Source organism: Mangifera indica, chromosome 1 (assembly GCF_011075055.1).
Source record: "Mangifera indica cultivar Alphonso chromosome 1, CATAS_Mindica_2.1, whole genome shotgun sequence".
Classification (NCBI taxonomy): Eukaryota; Viridiplantae; Streptophyta; class Magnoliopsida; order Sapindales; family Anacardiaceae; genus Mangifera; species Mangifera indica.
The window spans coordinates 14,699,055-14,719,868 of record NC_058137.1 but is presented as its reverse complement, the minus strand read 5'-3'; the positions used below and the strand labels follow the sequence as shown (position 1 = coordinate 14,719,868).

General features: G+C 32.7%; 2 protein-coding genes across 13 annotated transcripts; both read left to right on the top strand.

The window, feature by feature from the left end:
* Positions 1 to 4,621: 4,621 nt before the first annotated feature.
* LOC123210137 (ras-related protein RABC1-like) lies at positions 4,622 to 9,100 on the top strand. Of its 6 annotated transcripts, none has more exons than XM_044628371.1 (7): positions 4,622 to 4,773; positions 5,185 to 5,398; positions 5,474 to 5,542; positions 6,396 to 6,461; positions 8,160 to 8,281; positions 8,583 to 8,711; positions 8,886 to 9,100. In XM_044628371.1, exons 2-7 carry the CDS (start codon positions 5,263 to 5,265, stop codon positions 8,994 to 8,996), a joined length of 633 nt encoding a protein of 210 aa, XP_044484306.1. In that variant the 5' UTR covers positions 4,622 to 4,773; positions 5,185 to 5,262; the 3' UTR covers positions 8,997 to 9,100. The 6 variants fall into 6 exon arrangements, with proteins under 6 accessions (XP_044484306.1, XP_044484299.1, XP_044484333.1 ...); XM_044628364.1 differs by having other exon boundaries at positions 4,638 to 4,783; XM_044628398.1 differs by having other exon boundaries at positions 4,656 to 4,773; positions 5,199 to 5,398.
* Positions 9,101 to 11,815: 2,715 nt separating this feature from the next.
* Positions 11,816 to 20,496, top strand: LOC123221514 (nuclear intron maturase 4, mitochondrial). Of its 7 annotated transcripts, none has more exons than XR_006503269.1 (5): positions 11,816 to 12,447; positions 13,207 to 13,367; positions 13,620 to 16,118; positions 16,704 to 16,800; positions 19,913 to 20,496. XR_006503269.1 is itself a non-coding variant. In XM_044644365.1 (3 exons), the coding sequence occupies exons 2-3, from the start codon at positions 13,259 to 13,261 to the stop codon at positions 15,956 to 15,958; spliced, it is 2,448 nt and encodes an 815-aa protein (XP_044500300.1). In that variant the 5' UTR covers positions 11,816 to 12,447; positions 13,228 to 13,258; the 3' UTR covers positions 15,959 to 16,988. The 7 variants fall into 7 exon arrangements, 2 of the variants coding, with proteins under 2 accessions (XP_044500300.1, XP_044500288.1); XR_006503268.1 differs by having other exon boundaries at positions 13,620 to 16,392; XR_006503265.1 differs by having other exon boundaries at positions 13,620 to 16,800.
* Positions 20,497 to 20,814: the final 318 nt, after the last annotated feature.

Below are 20,814 nucleotides of genomic sequence, written 5' to 3'. Positions count from 1 at the left end.
TATTTTTATTATATTATATCAATAAAATACTTATCATGAATAAGTGTCCATGGGCCGAGCCGGGCCGACTTTAGGCTTGCATAGTGATAGACTTTCGAGTCGAGTCGAGCCAGCTTATTTAAACAATTTTTTTGAAAGAATTTAATTAAAAAATTTAAATATTTATGAATGTGTTATGGCTAAAACAACAGTCGGAGTTAATGAGGTTTACAAACACCCGTGGAATTTGAAATAACCTTAAAGGATGTTCTTCTAAATAATTGATAGCTAATCTTATAATAGATAAGTCAAATACAATTGACGAAGGTATAAAAATTCTAATAAAATTGTATATTATAAAAAGATGATTTACTATAATAAAAAATTATTATACGTACCTCAACAAAAAAGATTATGATATTGAAAGTTTGGTTGAATTATTAATTCAAATATAGTTTTAAAGTTATAAGAAAAGATAAACTTTGTGATTGATAATAAAGTATGAGACCCTATAACATTGAAAGCTCATTTGAATTAAAGTTATAAAAGGTGAATATCAAAGTTGTCTTTCTAAATGAAAGTCTTGGTAAAAGAGCTTGTATGATGCAATCAAGTTTATAAAAAACATAAGGGATAAAACTTTTAGTATGCGATCTTGAGGAGTCTATCTATGGTTAAAATAGACATCTTGACAATGGTGTTTTAATAAAATACACTTCTTATGACCTCATATTAGACCAATATAGGAATATGAAGATCAGTAAAAGCAAATTTATCTTTATGGTATGATTCAGTATATTGATAGTGGCGATATGAATTTGTTCCATAAGATTAAACTAATTTTATCCAAGATGTATAATGTGAAGGATCTTCAAAATATATCATTTGTTCTTGATATTGAGATCCACTGTGAAAGGATTCATAAACTTAGTGGTTTATCTAAAATGCATACTTAAAGCATGTGTTTAAAATGCTCAACATGAAACATTGTAGGGCAAGCAATGTTTCTGTTGTAAAAAGAGATAAGCTTGACATAAAACATTATATAAAGAATAAGGTAGAAAGGGAATCTATTTGAAATGTCCCTTATAATAATACTATTTGAAGCTTGATGAATATGCTAGCAACTTTTGTATTTATGGTTCTCAATTTATACCTCTCAAATCCAAGGTTGATTATTGGGTTGTGATTCAAAAGGTAATGAGATGTTTGCAAAAGATCAAGATTTTGGTAGTTATAAAGATGAGTTAAAGTCTATTTTAGGATATATTCTTATACTTGCTAAATGGGTCATCTTTGAAAAAGTATTAAGTAGTTATTAGTAGTACCCTCAACCATAGACATTGGAATTGTAGTTTGTCATGGGGCAGCTTTTCAAGTTGTGCGGTTGAAAGATCACCTTTTGGACTACTTGGTGTCGATTTTATTTATTATGATAGCAATGCAATTAGATTAAGGTAAGAATAAAATATCATATAGTTAGGAATCTTATAGAGAAATGGGACATTAAGACAATGTACAAAATACAAAGTTAATAAAGTTTAAGCTGCTAATGAAAGGAATAAGACTTGTAACCCATAAAATCATGTTGAAAGCAAGAGGATATTTAGAGTCTTTTGATATCTAGGGTTAGTGAGAGGTTTTGATTACTGTTGTTTTTATTGATATGTTTTGTTGATATATTTATTTATTTATTGATCATTATCATATTGACATATTTATTTGTCTATAGATGTATGTGCATATATATGGTTAAGATAATATGTGTCTCAAGATAAAGTTCTATTGAGTATGATAGGTATATGTGTATGTTTTACAAGTCTCGAAGAGGGTTGAAACATACAAGCTTCATTAGAAGCAAAAAGATTTCTCTTATTTCTTTTGAAACATACAATTAAAAAGAAATCATAAAAAGGATTGATAGATACATAACACATGTTTGCGATTACTTTATTGGGTGCTATTTTTGTCGCACTCCCAGTTTTGATCCTTGTTGATTTGATTATTCGTAATTATGATTAAAAATAATCTTGTGTTGATATAAGACATAAGTAATGTCTTGGTTCGTTATTGATGCTCATATTAACTAGATTGTTTATTAAAGTATAATTATCTTTGAAATATTTTGTTTTCTAAAATAGTGATCACTTAATGTTATAAACGTTGATTACCCGAGAGTCAAAAAATTGTTTTCCTCTCTTAAAATAAAAGAAAATAAAAATAATTAATGTTCTCAAAGTGGGAGAATGATGTGGGGTAACATTAATTAAGGTTTTGATTTAATAAAATCAGGTAATTGAATAGTTTAATGCTAGTTTACAGATGAACTTAAGTGAGCAATAACGATAAACCCAATATACTTAAAAATTATGATATTGGTAAGTAACATAAGTGTGAAACTTAAGGTTTATTGGACCTTAATGGAGATCAATTACCCTAGTATAAATATGTTTGACCCTGCTCCAAAACTTAATGCAGTATGATTGTAATATAGTTTACCAATTTAAAGCTGTCATTCGGAGAGGTTTGTAGAGTAGAAGACTAAGTCACATCGAGAGGTGATTTCGATAGATAATTTTAGGTGATTATTAAATGTTTTATGTATTCAGATTGTATGACAATCCAAGTATTTTTAAAACCTTAAAGTTTAATTCAATATTTTATAATTTATTTGTATAATTGATTAATTTATTTATTCAAGTTTATGTAACTAAATCTTACATTTTGGCTTTGGCTTCCCAAGCGATGAAACATTGATGAAAGCAGTTTAGCGTTTTCTTCTCCAGAATTGTACAGCCCCATTGTTCCTGATTTTGCAGAGCTAGCACCTGAAACAGAATTTGGCGAAGGACGAAATTTATCATGAACCTTTCTCTCTTCACGGCCTGATTACGAAGAAGTGGCTAATTTTCATACGCATGACTCCTCATACGCATTCGCAGGAAGGCTTTACACCATGACTCTTTCTCATACGCATCCGCATACGGATTCGCATTTGCAAGTGCACTTTGGTTTTCAAAAAATTATGTTTCTCCTTTTGGTACATATTCATCAAGCCAATGCAACAACACACAAACTCAATTCTGGAATCACTGTTTATATGACACAACAACAATTTTGTCTTTCAATTTTAACCAAGCAAATGACCTCCTAATCATACAAATTATAGATCATTAGAAAAGATATTCAAAGAGCTTTCTAATGGTATATGATAGTAATTACAACTCAATTAACAAGACATTCAAAACTTGTCTCAAAGTTTGTTGGCAAAATCTGAAAATGGCAAAAACATACACTGTGAACAGTATCTGAGGCATACAACTCACATTCACATCTTCACACTTTAGATTTCAAGGGTAACAAGAAAATTGACCAAGACATAAAGGAAAGTTCCACCAACCTTAGGATCTTCCACCACCAATTCTTCCTCTAAGATGAATTGGATAAAGGAACAAGCAAACAAAGAAAAACTATAAAGTTTTGCTGGAGAATTTTTACTATCAAAGAAGTTTAGCTTTTTCAAGTGAAAAAATTACTTTCATATACAAGAGGAAGTGACAGCAAAAAAATGGGCATTAATTAGACATGTAAGCTTCGCCCTTCATTTAAGCTTAGTCATTCATTTAAACTAAAGTCATACCACATTAATGAAAAAACTAACAAAAAGGGAACAACTTTTCCTTAAAAGGTGGAACTATGTCCACCAACTAAAGTTATTTGCTTTCCTTTTAGTTGCAATTCAACTAAATGAACTTCATAACATCTTAGGCTTCAATTTAAGTGATGGATGGCTGCCTCATCTACTTGGGCTTCAAAGTGGCTTGTAGTTGGCTTTTTAGACTCATTTAAACTTCCATCTCATTAAGGTCTTGGATGTAAGTAATGAGAGTGCACCCAAAAGTAAAATTAGACCAAATTAAAGATGACAAAGGTTCTTTGGACTTGCATAGAGCTTTTTCCTCATTCTCAATAGTGGTTGGAGCCAAATGAAGATTTGATAGAGACTTAGAAACTAGAGTTTAAGAAGTGGCCGAAAATACATCACCTTTTATTCCAATTTAGATATTAGAATTTGTTCTATTTTGATTAATACAAACTGTTTAAAAGTGATATAATTGATAAATTATCAACAAATAAATAAAACTATTAACCTTTTTTAAAAATTAACATTTAAAGTTTTTAACTTTTATTGATTGAAATTTTCTTAATAAGTTTTAAATAAAAAATTTAATTTAATTGATTTAGTTAGGATTTATAGTTCGAATCAGTTAGACTTCAGTAGTTTGAATTAGCAGTTCAAATTTGTAACTTGGTTAAACTTGAATTAAAAATTTTGAATATTATTTGAATAAAACGATATCATTTTATTAATAAATCACAAACTTAACCATAAATCAAAGCTATATGTTCAAACTATCAATTCGAATTATTAATTTGAGTCAAACTAAGCTACGAATTCAAACTATTAATTCGAACTATAAAATTGAGTCAAACTCGAATTGAATCAAACTGAACCATTTTTTATCTGAGTTGAACTTAATTTTGGTTTGATAAACTCAAATCGAATCATTTTCTATTTGAACCAAATTTATGCTAAGGGATGTTTAGGCTTGGCTTGACCCGAATCCACCACTACTTGTCGGATGCCTTTCAGTGGTAACAATCATTCTCCATCTTGCCCCTGACATACCCACGTATTTACTTTTGTATCGTTTAATCGTTCATCTAATCTGACTCTATCATCGTAAGATCGTTCATGCTCCGAGCCCAAAGTTTGATACACGTTCATTTCAGGTGCACTGAGGTCTTTCTCGCTCTCTTTTTATTATTATGGCCATATATATTAATCTTTTTGCCCGAGTTTTGATCTCAATTATGGCTTAAACACATGGAATTGTAAGCAAAAAATGGAACTGGGATCTTCGAATAATGGCTTAACTTCTATATTTTTTTTATATCTTTTGATATTTTTATGCAGTTTTTGGTGTTCATACTCGTTTTTTTTTTTTTTGTAGAATTTGAATGTTTAAATAGTTTAGAAGCTGATCCAGAATTTTGATTTGTCAGTATTAGTTCTTGATAATGATATTGTCGTGTTGAGTTTTTGTTAGAACCATGACGAATTTAACTGCTTGGGAAATGTTTTTCTTTGATTATTTTTTGGGTAGATGATTTTATTGATTTTGCTTTCAATGTGTTGATCAGGGTTTGATTGATAGGGTACAATAAAGGTTGTGATTGCGGTGTTTGGTTTTGGGGAATATTTGTTTGGAGTAATTTGAAATGGAATCATCGAATCAGACCCCTGAGTTTGATTACTTGTTCAAGTTGTTAATGATTGGAGATTCTGGCGTTGGAAAAAGTAGTCTTCTGTTGACTTTCACTTCTGATACGTTTGAAGATCTCTCACCCACAATAGGTAAGTTTTATACTATTATTTTGATAGCTACTTCACTTTATATCATGATATAAAATGTATTTTTGTTATATGTAGGTGTTGATTTCAAGGTGAAATATGTTAACATTGGGGGAAAGAAGCTGAAACTTGCAATCTGGGATACTGGTAATGACATATTATGTCCTCAAGCGTGGTGTTATCTCCTGATATAAATTTGTTCTTTCGTTTGAACTATGTTTAATTGTCTATTGTGATTTTCCAGAAGTACTGCCTGTTATGTGTTTATAAGCCTGATCAAATATTTTCAGAAATTCGTAATGTAAGCATCTTTGTAAAGTGGTTGAATAAAATATACTTGGATTGCCAGAATGGTTAATTAATCCACAATGAACTTGATCTAGCAGATTATTTTTGATGACTGGGGAACCCCACTCAAGTTTGCTAGACTGGTAAACCCCATTGGTCTAACAGATTGCTTTGGTTTATTATCTGGGATCTCTCCTTCCTCAACAAGGAGAGATACCACTTGGACGCAGAGGCTAGTGCTAAATCTCTGCTTTGATGCTGCAATATGAAGGCCTATTTTACATTTTGAAAATGGAAAAGACAGTTATAATAGTTGGAGTAAGGAATTATTGGTCACTAGACCAGTTTTCAATTAACTGTTGATCTAATGCTGGTCATACTTAATTATGCTTTATTCAGTTACAATAGGAGCATTAACCCCATCCTCTGATGCCTGAATTTTGTTTTTGCATTCTCTTGAAAGGGGACCATTTTTTTCATAGGAACATTAAATTTGTGCGTAGGTATTTGTAACACCATGGAAAAGCCACTGTTTTTGCTTGTTTGTGGCCTTATGTATGACAAAAGTTGAATCATTGTCAGAACATAGATATCATAAAAACACGTCTTCTGGTTTTGTTTCTCCACACTGTTATTATGATGTAACTCTCTGAAGTTTCAAAAGATGACAATTTTCCATTTTACTTTTGTGCATGTGCGTGTGATGATATAGCTGGTCAGGAGAGATTCCGAACATTAACAAGTTCATACTACAGAGGTGCTCAAGGGATTATTATGGGTATTGACTTTCACTTTTTCCTTTTTATATATATATTTTTTAAAGAAACTTCCTTTCCTGGTAATGCCTGCATTGAAGAAGTTGTAAGCAGAATATTGCCTTGATTTACATAAAATAAGTTACAGACAATTTTTTGGATCAGTGCTGCATTTAGAGGTTGAGATGAGGTTATACAATTATTCACAACAACATTGGGCTATAAAACAGCAATCCTTATGACTATGATGTAGCCTGTGTGTCTGGGTGCCTTGGATGACTTGAACTGATTAATTAGTACCTATATATTAACTTTGCCCTGTTTGAATGTACAGTTATAACTTGTGTTTTGTTTAGTGAAATTTTGTGGGGTTTGCTTATGCTAAAGAAACATTGCTTCATTGTTTCTAGTTCATTCAATATTTTGTTGTATTACTTCTGAGAGCAAAGTCAGAAAGGTCTATTTGAGTGTGAATATTCACCCTATGACCCTTATTATAGCATGTTGAGGCATGAAAAATGAGTGTAACATCACCAATCTATTCCCTTTTTTAAATTTTCTTTGTACATAAAGAAGCTCAGTAATCCACTTAGTAAGAGCTTCAATCAATTCTCTTTCAAAGTCCAAAATTTATGAGATTACGTTCTGCAATCACAGAATTCTTTGTGTTTTCTCTCTTCAAAACAAAAAAGCCAAGGCTTGAGTGTATCATCACCAGTTTTTTTTTATAAAAAATTTGCATTGTACATAAACAAGCTCAATTATCCACTCAGTAAGAGCTTGAGACTAGCTAATTTTCTTGTTCTGATAAACCTGACATTCTGCACTCAAGTCTGTGTGCCAAATAATTTTTTGCATTGTCTACATCTTTAGATTTTGATATCTTATTAGTATGCCTTTTTGAAATTTATGAGGAAAAATTCTCTTTATTTTATTCATGACTGATTACAACATTTTTATAATTGATACACAGGGTCTAACTTACACAAAATTGGTTTACAAAGGTGAAAAGGAAATAAACTCCTAAACTAGGGGATTTTACAGATCCTCATTTTTACATTCCTAAACTAAACAAATAAATCTCCAAAGTATCAGCCTTTAAAGACTTTTCCTAATATAGCTTAAATTATCCCTTTATCCTAGGGTATAATTTCTGACACTTTCAACGTGTGTTTTCCCGTTAATCATTTTGCATTCTGAAGAGGATGGTTGCCATAACATAAATATCTTTTAGATTTTGGATTATGTGGTCTCCAAGCAGGTGGATTACTTTAATTGTTACGATGATGACAACAAAGGTCATATAAACTTCAGCCGTTCTCACAACCTTATATTGAAATTTTGCCAAGAGACCAGTTCTGAGTTTTTAACATGTGATGCTGAATGTAGGTAGCAGTCTATATGTTAAAGCAGATAATTTCACCATTGGGGTTTTATTCTATATCCTTATTTTTTGTAAAAAGAAATAGTCTGACGGTAAATACCGAGTTTAATCTTTTGTGTATTTGTCACCAAGTTAGTAGCATAATAATATGCGAAAATAATTTTCAACCTTTATCTTTGGTGTTGAAGTAGCTACTTAATCTAGAGATTGAATACCTAAGGATAAACTTATCTGGTTTTTGGTACACTAGCATCACTGTGCCTTTCATCTTCATTTGTTTCTCGTTTGGAAGTTGGCCTCTGGAAAACCATGGTCTGACTTTTTGCAATTCTAACAGTTTATGATGTTACACGGCGAGAAACATTTACAAATCTTTCTGATATATGGGCAAAGGAAATTGACTTATACTCAACAAATCAAGAATGCATCAAGATGCTTGTTGGAAACAAAGTTGACAAGGTATTACTAGGGTGCTTTAACTGCAGTTGTATTTTACCTATAAATAAGATTTGATGAACTGGGTTCTCAAACCATTTATGATTTATACCCTTTTTAATTTGCATCTGGTTCAGATGTTAAATGTATGCTCCATTCATTTTTCATTTTTTGCCCCTTTATCTTCTTTTGGATGCCTTCCTTTTTTTATAAATGAGTTGTTATGTCATTTGAACTTTTTGAATGAGTTATTGTCTCATTTCTTGACTGATTTGTTATGTCATTTGAAGTTTTGATGCACAAATACACCATTTTTTCTTTCTAGGAAGGTGAAAGGGTTGTGACGAAGAAAGAGGGACTAAACTTTGCCAGGGAATGTGGATGCCTTTTTATTGAATGCAGTGCTAAAACTCGTGTCAATGTACAGCAATGCTTTGAGGAGCTTGTTTTAAAGGTATGAACTTTGACGCTTTTAATATTCGGTTATCTGCTCAAACAGTGTTATTTTATGAGTAAAACCTTGTAGTTTGAACTCATATCTCACTTTCAGGGTAGTCAAACACTCTTCATGTTTTCTTTCTTTCTGTTTTTCTGGAAGGAAAATAACAGAACCAATGATCCTATGCAGATTTTAGATACACCTAGCCTCTTAGCGGAGGGATCAAAAGGATTGAAAAAGAACATTTTTAAACAAAAGCCACCAGAAGCTGATGCAGCCACAGCAAGCAGTTGTTGCTGATTCTACGTTGCATTTCTCATCCATGGAAAAATCATTTATTTTATTCTTGTTGTAATGGAACTGCACATTTATATGTAATATAGTGATGCTGTGATACTTGCTAACTTCTTTGTGATCACTCAGTTACGGCTGATATATCACTTGTTGAATTCCACAGAAAACCACAAAATGCCGAAATGAAATCAAGTATTAGGCTTTAAAAGTCCCACTTCAAAATTAAAATCTTGCAGGAATAATCAGAGACAATAAATTAATATATAAACAAATTCACCCTTCATTTAAGAAGTGAAAAGCCACAAAATTACCATAAAATAGGAAAAGCAAAACTTTATAAGAGGGCGTTTGGTTGGGAGATTTTAAGTTTACCTTGGTAATCTATCTTTTATTCCCTTGTTTGGTTTGTCAGTAATAAAATATTATAGTAATCTTCTATTACCAATGTTGACGTGACAGATAATATAGGTGGTAATCTGATTACCACCTTTACCTTAGGTATTTAAAGAGTACTGAGGTAATCTTGAGTTTATTATAATTATATTATTATTTATTAATTTTTTTAGATAAAAATAAATTTATTTTTAATTAATATGACAAATAATATAAAATATATATAAAAATAATTATATTTAAGGGCGTTTAAGTAAAATAATTTATTAATAATCTTTTATTACCTTTAACCAAACATAATAATTATTTATAGCTATCAAATTTTATCAAACATAGTAATCATTTATACCCAGTAATCTTTTAAGTAATCTATCTTTAAGGTAATCTTTCTATTTTGGTAAAAAAATATTACTCAAACCAAACGTCCTTTAAAAGGGCATTGGCATGTTCCAACCGAGTACAAATTAACCGTCCCTTAACTCTACTGACTAGGGTACGGTGACAATTGAAGAAGTTTTAAAAAATAATTGGGTACCTGACTTAGTGCCTCCAAATTCTATTTCAGGCCGCTTCCGGATCCTGGCATGATAAGCTCATTTTGAGTAGAAACTAGAAACGAAAATTAGGTATTCAACAGTTTTGATTTCAGTTTTCAAGTATTTTTGTCAACCGTAATCAACACAACCTTAATCTTGCAAAAAGAGGAACAAAAATTATTTTCAAGCTTTCAGGTATGGGCATTATCACCTTCATTATCCATTTTTCTCTTGAATTTGATAGAATTGTGAACGGTAATCACTTCAATTTTATCGGTTTTGGTCCATATATGAACTCTGGACAAATTAACTGATTTTTTTTTTGTAACATTACTCTAGCTTGATAGTTTTCACCATCTGTCCAGGGTTAAGCCGTGGGATTTGACGGTGGACTTAAACAATCACCTACAGACATTTTACACCCAATCATTCTAAATAATGTTTGCATCCTCTGTATTATCGCGATTGCTAGCACAAAGTTAGCCGATGTTTATTTCTCAAATACCGTCATTGTTTCTTCTTAGGGAAAAGAAGTTCACGACCCATGGGCATATGAAAAATTGAGATCTAATGATATAACACAGGTCTTCCAAAAATAGAAAAAGTGTTAGAAGTGCGTTTAATTAATTCAATACGGATGAATCTAGAAAAGAGAGTTGAGGGTTGGAATGCGCATTTAACAAGAATTCTTGAAATTCCTAGGGGATTCTTGATTGGTGCTGAACTAACTATAGTGCAAAGTTGTATCTCTTTGATTAACAAGATCCAAAAAGTTTATTGATTTCAAGGGGTAAAGATTCATAATAATAAACATATAAAATTTATTTTATGTCAAATAACATCAAAAGTGTTGGTTTCTAGATTAAATTGTTATGAGCGGAACGAACAGTGGGCGCTTTGGAAGAAGGGATTTGCTATTGAGCTATCTTATTAGGAATAACGAGAGCATCTCTGAATACTCCATGTTTTAGTCTATTAGTTTGACTCACTATCTAAATATTATTCATTTTAAACGTACAATCTTAGGTTTTACGCTCACAAGCCATTACATTATTATAGTCAAATATAGTTTTTCTTTTGGGTTTTACGCTCACAAGCTATTTAATCAGTGTTTTTTGAGCATCGTAAAACAATATGGGAGGTACATACATACACAATATTTCTTTTGTACTTTATGAATAGTTTAATAAGTTAACTCATTTTTAAGATATATTCTACTTTAAACATATAATTTATTATAATTTTACTTTTGGATTTTATAGCCCAAACCCTTTTTGATAATTTAAAAACTCACAAATTATTTAACTATATTCTCTTAACATCTCAGCTATGTGGAATGAACATTGTTATCCAATATTTACCATATGCTTTATCAATGTGAAATTTAATTAAGGGTGTCATATTTTTCAATTTCATTGGTTTTGGTTTGGTTTGTTGGTTTTTTTGGTAGACGCTTTTATTTTATAGTTAAAATTCAGATGGTTTTTTATTAAGATCTTATTTCAGTTTTAAGTTCGAATCTAGGTCCCTATCTGGCTCTAAGATTAGAAGGATGCCATTTCCTTAGCTCTACGGTTGGATTCAAGCCGAGCCAAGCTCAGGCTCGATTCGGTTTATTTATGGGTGACTCAAGTTTGACTCGTTTTTGGTTTGGTTTGACTCGGTTCGATTTGACTCGTTTTTTATTATCAAAGCAACATTGTTTTTAATATATATAAATCAAAACAACGTCATTTTGTATAAAAAATTTAAAAAAAAAATTTACCAAGCCAATCTGGGCCAATTCGAGCTCGGTTCGAGCTCGATCGAGCCAAGCAGAACCCGGCTCGTTTTGGGCTCGAACCGAGCTGAGCCGAACTCGAGCTCAAACTGGCTCGGCTCGAGTCCAGCCTAGCTCTACTTATCATGGGACATTCCACCACCTTAATCAGAAGGCCACCACACCATGCAAGGACTACCTCAGCGATGTTGGATTTAAATGGAGTAAGTTTGGTTTTATAAGTTAGTTTGACTTGATTTAAATTACTTCGAGTTTGTTTTTGGTAAATTCCGATCAAATTCAAGCTATACTGTATGACTCAATTGAAAAGAACTAAACTTGAATTAAATGAAGTTTGGTTTGATTTGACTCGGACGACAACAATCAATCCGGTTTCATTCAAGCTGGATCATGATCATGGCTTGCATCAAGGCCGTTCAAGTTGCTAAAAACGTTGTCCTTTCAAATCAGAAGATATAAACCCCCGTTTCCATCCCAGAATATTTTCTCTCTTACTAACACAAAATCTCAGCTTCGTTCATTTATCGCATTCGCTCTCTGGTCTCCATTGCGATTTCTTGATTTCACATCTTCATTTTGAGACTGAAAACAAGCAAGCACACATAAATCCACCGCCATCTCTCTCCAGTTCGCAGGTCGTTGCAGTCGAAGAAAATTTCATCTCGGCCAGCGGCGATTCCGATTACACATCTCTGTCTTGCTGTCGTCGCCTGGTTCACCATATATTTTCTAGTTTTCATCTTCAGCGGTAAGAACTTTAACTGAAACCCTAATGTCTTTGTTTGTTGATTAATTCGTTAGAGATTCATATTTGCATTTGATTAATTGCTTGATGGTTGCATTTTTACTAATTGAAAGTAAGAACTTGGAAAGTGATTTGTATTTATATCGATGCCAGAGTTCACAACGGATGGTGTTAATACTGAAATGAGCAATAAAAATTTAAGTATAAGAAAGCCTCCATTCTAATGCTTTTACTCATAGTTACAATAGAAGCACTGCAACATAAATAACTGGGCTGGAGTTTGAAACGGTTCTCTTGTCATGTGGAGAGTATCATGAGATCATTTGGTCATTTTAGCTTTAAATACGTGTATGAATTTGTTTGGTTGAAGTCAAATCTTGTTGGCACTAGAATTGAACTATCTTCTTGGTTTAAATTTGTGAGTTTAGAAACAATTATACAAAATATTATAGCACTAGGACATTTATACATTATGTAGATTAGATTTATCCAATTAAAGAGATATAATACTTTAATTAAGTTATGATATATGAACTGTGCTAGACGCAGTTACTTTCAAGTTTGAAACGTTTTCTTGGTGTATACTAGGTGTTTGTCAAAATGCGTCTGTTGAGCAACTAGGCAGTTTTGATATTTCTTGCATTTTGTATCCTTGATGGAACATTATTTTACTGTTTCTTCATGCTCCTATGCTAATGATTCATGCTGATTTGTGTTAATTATAAAGCCTTTTGACTCATTGGTTTCTGTTTTTTCTTGAAGCTATGGTTAATTGTTTTGTAGTGAGCGAGAGTAGAAGAACTTTGTGGAGACAATGCACTTTCTGGGTTTGATACGAGTTTGGCAAAGAAATTTGTTAAAATGTGATATATTCCAAAGCAAGATCCTTGTAACAATGAATTCATTGTTATTGACTGTTGCAGGTAAGTTTTTATATGCTTACATTAAGGCTATAATGCTATTATGGTTTGTAGTAAAAGTCTTGGATTATCTAGGCCTGGACAGTGAGAATTGGTAGATTTTGTGGAAACTTGTATTCATATGTATAAAAGTTGAAAAGAATCACCCTGCTTTAATTGTCAATGTGATTTCTTTACTCCATGTCATGCTTACAGTTTAAAATGGAGCTGTAGCTTTTGATGTTACTAAATTTCAACATTAATATATGGCAACAGGAGAAACTACAGAAACAGGGCAGTGTTCCATTCATTATTCAACTCATGCAGCAGCTGAAGATACCAATGATAAGGGGATTGGAAAAATGACTTTGGCAAAAACCTTAGCCTTTCTTGTTGACGAATCTTCTAATTCTGATGAGAAAAGACCCAAGAGTCGAATGGAGTTCAAGAGGTCTCTTGAACTCCGCATAAAGAAAAGAGTGAAGGAGCAATACATGGACGGGAAGTTTCAAGATCTAATGGAAAAAGTTATTGCCAATCCAAAAACCCTTCGAGATTCTTACGACTGTGTTAGACTCAACTCAAATGTTGATATTGGTGTAAATGATGGCTGTGTATCTTTTGAATCTTTGGCAAAAGAGCTCTATAGTCGACAATTTGATGTCAAAGCTAATACCTTCTCCATCTCGACAAAAGGATCAATCAAAGAAGTTCTTATTCTTCCAAATCTAAAGTTAAAAATAGTTCAAGAAGCAATCAGGATAGTTTTGGAGCTTGTTTACAGGCCCTTCTTTTCTAAAATTTCACATGGTTGTCGTAGTGGGAGGGGACACTACTCAGCATTGAAGTACATCAGAAAAGAGATTTCCAGTCCTGATTGGTGGTTTACATTGCACTTAAATAAAAAAGCAGATCCTTGTGTCCTTGCCAAGCTCATCTCTGTAATGGAGGACAAGATAGAAGATCCTGGCTTATATGATATCATTAGGAGCATGTTTGATGCTCAAGTACTCAATTTAGAGTTTGGTGGTTTCCCAAAAGGCCAAGGTCTTCCTCAAGAAGGAGTATTGTCCTCTATACTAATGAATATATATCTTGACTGCTTTGACATTGAATTTTATAGGTTGTCAATGAAATATGAAGCTCTCCAGCCAAGTTCTCATATAGATGGAGATGGAGATGGAGATGCATCCCATTCCAAGCTTCGGACTTGGTTCAGGAGACAACTAAAAGAGAATGCTGTTAATGAAGTGGTTGAGGAAAATAATTGCACTAGAGTTCATGCTTGCCGCTTCATGGATGAGATGTTTTTTGCTGTTTCTGGTTCAAAAGAAATTGCTGTGGCTTTCAAGTCTGACATTGTAAATTACTTAAAGAGTTGTTTGCACTTGAACGTTGATAATCAAACAGATATATTATCCTGTCAGGGGCCTAATGGGATTTGCTTTTTGGGCACCTTGATTAGAAGAAGTGTAAAAAATAGGCCAGCTGTAAAGGCTGGTCACAAGTTAAAGGAAAAGGTCAAGCTATTTGCTTTACAGAAACAAGAGGCTTGGGATGCTGGGACTGTTAGAATTGGGAAGAAATGGTTAGCTCATGGATTAGAGAAGGTAAAAGAGTCAGAGATCAAGCATTTAGCTGATACTAGCTCTACTTTGAGCCAAATTTCTGGCTTTCGTAAAGTTGGGATGCAAACGGACCACTGGTACAAGCTTTTATTAAAAGTTTGGATGCAAGATGTTAAAGCCAAAGCAGCAGAAAGTGAGGAATTGCTTTTATCCAAGTATGTTGCAGAACCAGCCCTTCCCCAAGAACTAAGAGAATCCTTTTATGAATTTCAAAAGTGTGCAGAAAAGTATGTTTCTTTGGAGACTGCTGCTACTCTTGCTCTTTTGCCAAATTTATGTTCTTCCACCAAATTGGTCACCATCACAGAAATTGTAGCTCCTGTCAATGCTATAAAGAAACGTCTTTTAAGGTATGGATTGGTTACACCTAAAGGATACCCCCATTCAACTTCTCTGCTCATCTTGCAGGATAAGTGTCAAATCATTGACTGGTTTTCAGGATTAGTTCACCGTTGGCTTAGGTGGTACAGGGAGTGTGATAATTTTGGTGAGATAAAGCTCATGATTTCCAATGAAGTCAAGAAATCTTGCATTCGCACTCTAGCAGCAAAGTATCGAATTCATGAAAATGAAATGGAGAATCGGCTGGATTCAGAACTGATTAGATTTTCCTGTATTGAAAAGATTGATCATGAAATGGCGAATGGGACATCAGATTCACAAGCTTTTGATAATGATGATGCATTGAACCATGGAATTTCTAACAGTGGGTTGTGTTTATTATCTTTAGCTAGAGTAGTGAGCCAGGCACGGCCTTGCAATTGTTTCATTTTTGGCTGCTCTGCTGCAGCACCGTGTGTTTATACTCTTCATGTTATGGAAAGACACAAATTTCCAGGATGGAAGACAGGGTTTTCAGGTTGTATTCATCCCAGTTTGAATAAAAGGCGGGTTGGGCTGTGTAAGCAACATTTACAGGATTTATATCTTGGCCGTGTTTCACTTCAATCAATTGATTTTGGTGCTTGGAAATTAAGGTTCAAGTAGTAGAGAATATCATTGGAGCAGCAGGATACCTGCCTTGTTTAGCAAGTCAAGGATGTCTAAACCATGAAAGTTAATTATGGCCTCAAAGGAACTACTCCTGTGGTAAAGATGTGACTGAATTGTTCTTTTGAAGAACATATTGGTGGAAATGGAAGGAATGGTGAGATTGAATTCACTCGATACTGTAACCTGGCAATAAAATTTACCACAGTTCATAGGTTTTGGCTTAGATATGAAGTTAAGCTTTGTCCTTTTCTTTGTATATCATCTTTGTTTACATGAAAAGGTGTATTATGGAACATGATTTGTTTCTGCAGGTTGTGATGCCAAGATCGGAGAACTTGAAACTGTCTTTGATTAGTATTGGAAACATCAGGCTTCTTCAATTTCCAGCCATGTATTCTTATGGTCAAACCTTAAAAAGCTTAAGCTTGGTAAAATGTAGTGGTTTTAAATCTTTGTTCTCATCTCCTATGGTTAAGAAAATAGTGATACTTGCCTCATTGATTACTTGGTGACTTTGAAATCATGTAAGCCAAGCTCTGTGGTTGCAAAGGAACTGCTCTTGTGGTTGAGATGAGAAAGAATTCTCTCTTTATGGAGAATGATTACAACGATTACATAAAATTTACTCAGGCAATAAGTGGATTGATTATGTTTGTTTTCTAATTGGCTTATTTGTTGTTGTAAATTTAAGTTTGATTAGTAGTCTCATTGTAACGTACTTATGTTGGGTTTTACACAGGTACGTGCATCTGCAGCTCTAGCAGCAGCCCTCAATGTAGACAAGCTTGCAGAAAATCATTTAACTACTGGGACTCTTCCTGATCCTCCCATGTTTGGTTAGTGGTTTGCAACACTTCATCTCGCGTTCTCACATTGAATATCATATCGATGATTATGAATCTTTTTTATTTTAATTTTTTCTTCTCATTTTTTGAAGCTAGTTTATGGATCCAGCACAATAGTAACTTACTAGTGAATGTTCCAATACATAATTATAGTGAAAGTGTTAGATGGAAGTGTTAAATATTGATTTGTGATAAAGATATCAAATGTAGGGTTTTAGAGAATCGTTAACTGACAGCACAGTGGAATTAAAAAAAAATTATCAAAGATCCTAAAACTCATCAAAGATACTCGTTTTAATGCATAGATTAATGGACATGTTAAATGCACATAGGGTGTTTAGAGATTATAATTGTGTTATTGGCTCTTCCAAGACTTTACGTGACTATGTAAAGATCATTATCTAATCCTCTTGAAGCAGTGGCTTGATATCCATGCAGAGCACGAATGAGAGGTGATTCATAAATAAAGCTGTTAGGGTTTCTATCTACTAGATCTTATAAATTAGAGTACGATAATGGAAGCTTGTGTCAATACGATTCTAGGCGTAGAGGTGCGTGTTTAGGATTGTTGTGTTAAAAAAAATTTGACTCAAATTAAACACCTTTATTTATAAGTTGTGCATGAATTATAAGTTAGTTAGGACTCTAACTACTTAGGTGATAAGGTGTCTAAGAGTTCTTATTAAATTAAGACTTTTAATTTATTGAAAGTTTTATTGCATAGGAATACTAATTAAATTGAGATTCCAACTGAACCTAAACTTTCTATCAAACAAAGAATTTGAATTTATTGAAAGTTTTAATACAGAAGAATTCTAATTAAATTAAAATTCTAACTCAACCTAAACTTTCTATTAAATTAGAACTTTGAAGAATCTTTGTTTAACTAAAATACCTTATCCACAAATTAACATAGCCGATTAACTCGCATCAATTATTTGGCCTTGCTCGGTTGGACTCTTAAATGGGTCCAATTGAAACCATGCAGTGCATTTGCACGATGTCACGTGGCATTGTGCACACAAAATGATTTCAATCAAAACACATTCATATGTTTTTCTCTTTCCATGATATTAGGATTGTTGTTAAACAATCATTGCTTCTTGGTTCGTATCATTGTTTTAATATATGTGACTTATAAACTCTCTACAAACTGGTAGCGTCTGAATTTGGAGCGAATTTAGACACAAACCAAGATTGATCTTTAGCAAAGCGTTATGGTCACTCGAACGACAGTGTTAGCAAACATCCTTATAAGCTTTTATAATATCACAGTTATGCGTAGTTCAATTTTTTCATCAATCGATATCTCTCGAGGTTGAGACATAGAAGTGCATCTATTTCAGTAATTCCTCAATATGAGCTGATACATATTAATAATTTACATGGATTATGTTATAACCTTATCCTACTGTGGCCACAGATTCAAGTAGTTATGAATGTTTTTCAGCATTCGCATATGAGATATCTTCTTCTGTGTTTAGGAGTGACGAATCCTTTATTGATCAACCATAAACTCTATGCATCTCATGATATGAGCGTTCACTACCTTTATTATACCTTTATTACGTTGATATATTAGATAGTGTCAAACCATATCGATTTTTGCATAAGACGGTCTAACAATCTTAAGTTAAAGGATCACATGCATCTGTGGTGTTCAGAGGATTTGTTCCATAGACATTGGAGCAACCATTTATATGGGTATCCTTTGGTGTGGTCAGTCTGATAAACACGTCCATAACGCGCATCTGTGTGTTGCACCAAACCGTCAACAAATAGCTTAGGCATGTGAGAATTGTTTCCTTTTTTGGTAAGATCACTTAACACTATGATAATCTTATTACCATTACATATATTTTTAGTCATTATAATGTCGTGACTATGGACATTTTTAGAATGCCATCTAATGTGTGTATAAGGTTCTCAGGATTAGTTATTTGATCCCTTTATCACAATTTTAACCATTCTAAGGGAATGTTATTTGTATAATCATATAATAGACAAACATATTAATTGAATAATTATAAATCATTTTATTAATTAATGAGATAAATTACAATTATAAATGTGAAATCAATCGACTTTAGGACGTCCACCCTAACACAAATAAATTGTGAAATTGATAAATGAATGAATGAGTTTAAACATGAGTGTTTTATCATTATTATTATTTTTAAAGAAACCCTTCAATTGGCCTACTTTTAGTATGTGTTAGTCCTATGAAAAAAGAAAAGTTGACATTTTCATGTAACATACATGTTAAATAAAATTGTAACTCAGAAAGTGGTCATTTCATTTTTCAGTTTGAGCGTTAACTAAGTAATACTTCCCCTTGTTTGATCTTGTTTTAGTTCATGGTGACCATTTTGATCTTCATCTCATAGCTAATTTGGATACACATTTTTCTTTCAGTGAGCACGGATCGTTCTATTAAAAAAATAAGAATGGGAAATTGGAATTATTTGCTTGTAACTGAAAGATTAGGATTTATTCAACCAAACATCATTGAAAATACATAGGCCTCTCTGTTCAATTGTTTCATGATTGATAGTTGCAATACCAGTCACAAGATACTTCTTTCAAAGAACTAAAAATCAATAATTATGTCTATACTTACACAAATATTGTGTACATATTGTTAAAATGTATTTACATATAACTTGTGATATCTGTAATTTTTTATAATTAGTTTTTGTAAGATAATTCTGATTAAATAAACGTACTCTTTGTACTTGTTAAACTCATCTTCTCTTTCCCATGCTTTTGATTAATTCGCAAGAAAAAGAAAAATTTTCTGAATACTTTACCGTGGGACTGGCTTTTTCCGTTTTCATTGCTTATAAGGGTAAGTGGTTTCGGGTACCCTGTTGAAAAATAGGGAACTGAAAGTGATTTGTTCCTAATAATTGAAACGAGAATCGGACCTTTTTGTAATAGATTTCTATTTGGAACTGAGATGGTCGGTTTCGGGTAATAACCCGGAACCAACAATTAAAATTTTTCAGGTCTTCTTTTTTTGTCTTAACCATCTGAAGGTTTAATTTTGGAGCAAATTCATCATATAAATGGTGATATTAAATCATTCTTTTAAAAATATCAGAATGAAAAGAAGAAGATGCAAAGGGCACGCTGTAATTGAAAGTAGAAGTAGAAGAAGCTTTCCATTTGGGCAAAAAGAAATGAATTTGAGTGACAAGGAGATTTGTGACAACTGTTGTTACTGGCACTTAATGCGAAGCGAAGCAAAGCAAAGCAGAGCAAAGGCCATTTACTGTTATTCTTCTCCCAACAAGATCAATCTTGGCATGGCGCTGCTTCTTGTAGTCTTTACTTGCTTCTAATTTTTTTATTTTGGATGAAGAAGGGAGGCTTTGTTGTAGTTCAAAGAGTTAAATAAGGGAGGCTTATTGTGGTTTAATAAGTTAGACAAGCACAGGTCAGAATTGATGATGAAGGGAGACGTATTGTGCATTAAATTCGGTTCTTATCCCCGATTCTGGTTCTTAAAGTGTTTGGAATCGGAACTAGAATCTACCAGTTCCAAAAAATTGGAATTGGAACTTAACCTCAGTAGGCCGGTTCTGATTCCTATCTGAACTGAAATCTGGATACCCTAGGATTCTGGTTTCAGTTCGGGTATTTTGCTCACCTTAATTGCGTAAGTGATATTTAGTGTTGCAGTTACTGAAATTAAGCCAGCTTTGTATTCAGAAGTACATTGGACAGTTTGGTAATGATATATGCTATAAATAATAGTAAAACAGCAGCCTTCTAATGTAATATAAACGCCTAAGAATGAAAAAATATATCAAACTTATAGATTCTTTGTGTCAAACTTATAAACCAAAAATATAAAATTTAATACATGTACTCTTATACATATGGATTACAACTAAAACCCTAGGGTTGATAACATCTATCTTTTACTTAATCTAACTGAATTATGAACTCCTAATGCTTAAGATAATACATAAGATTTATGGCATCAAGTGATTTAGTTGT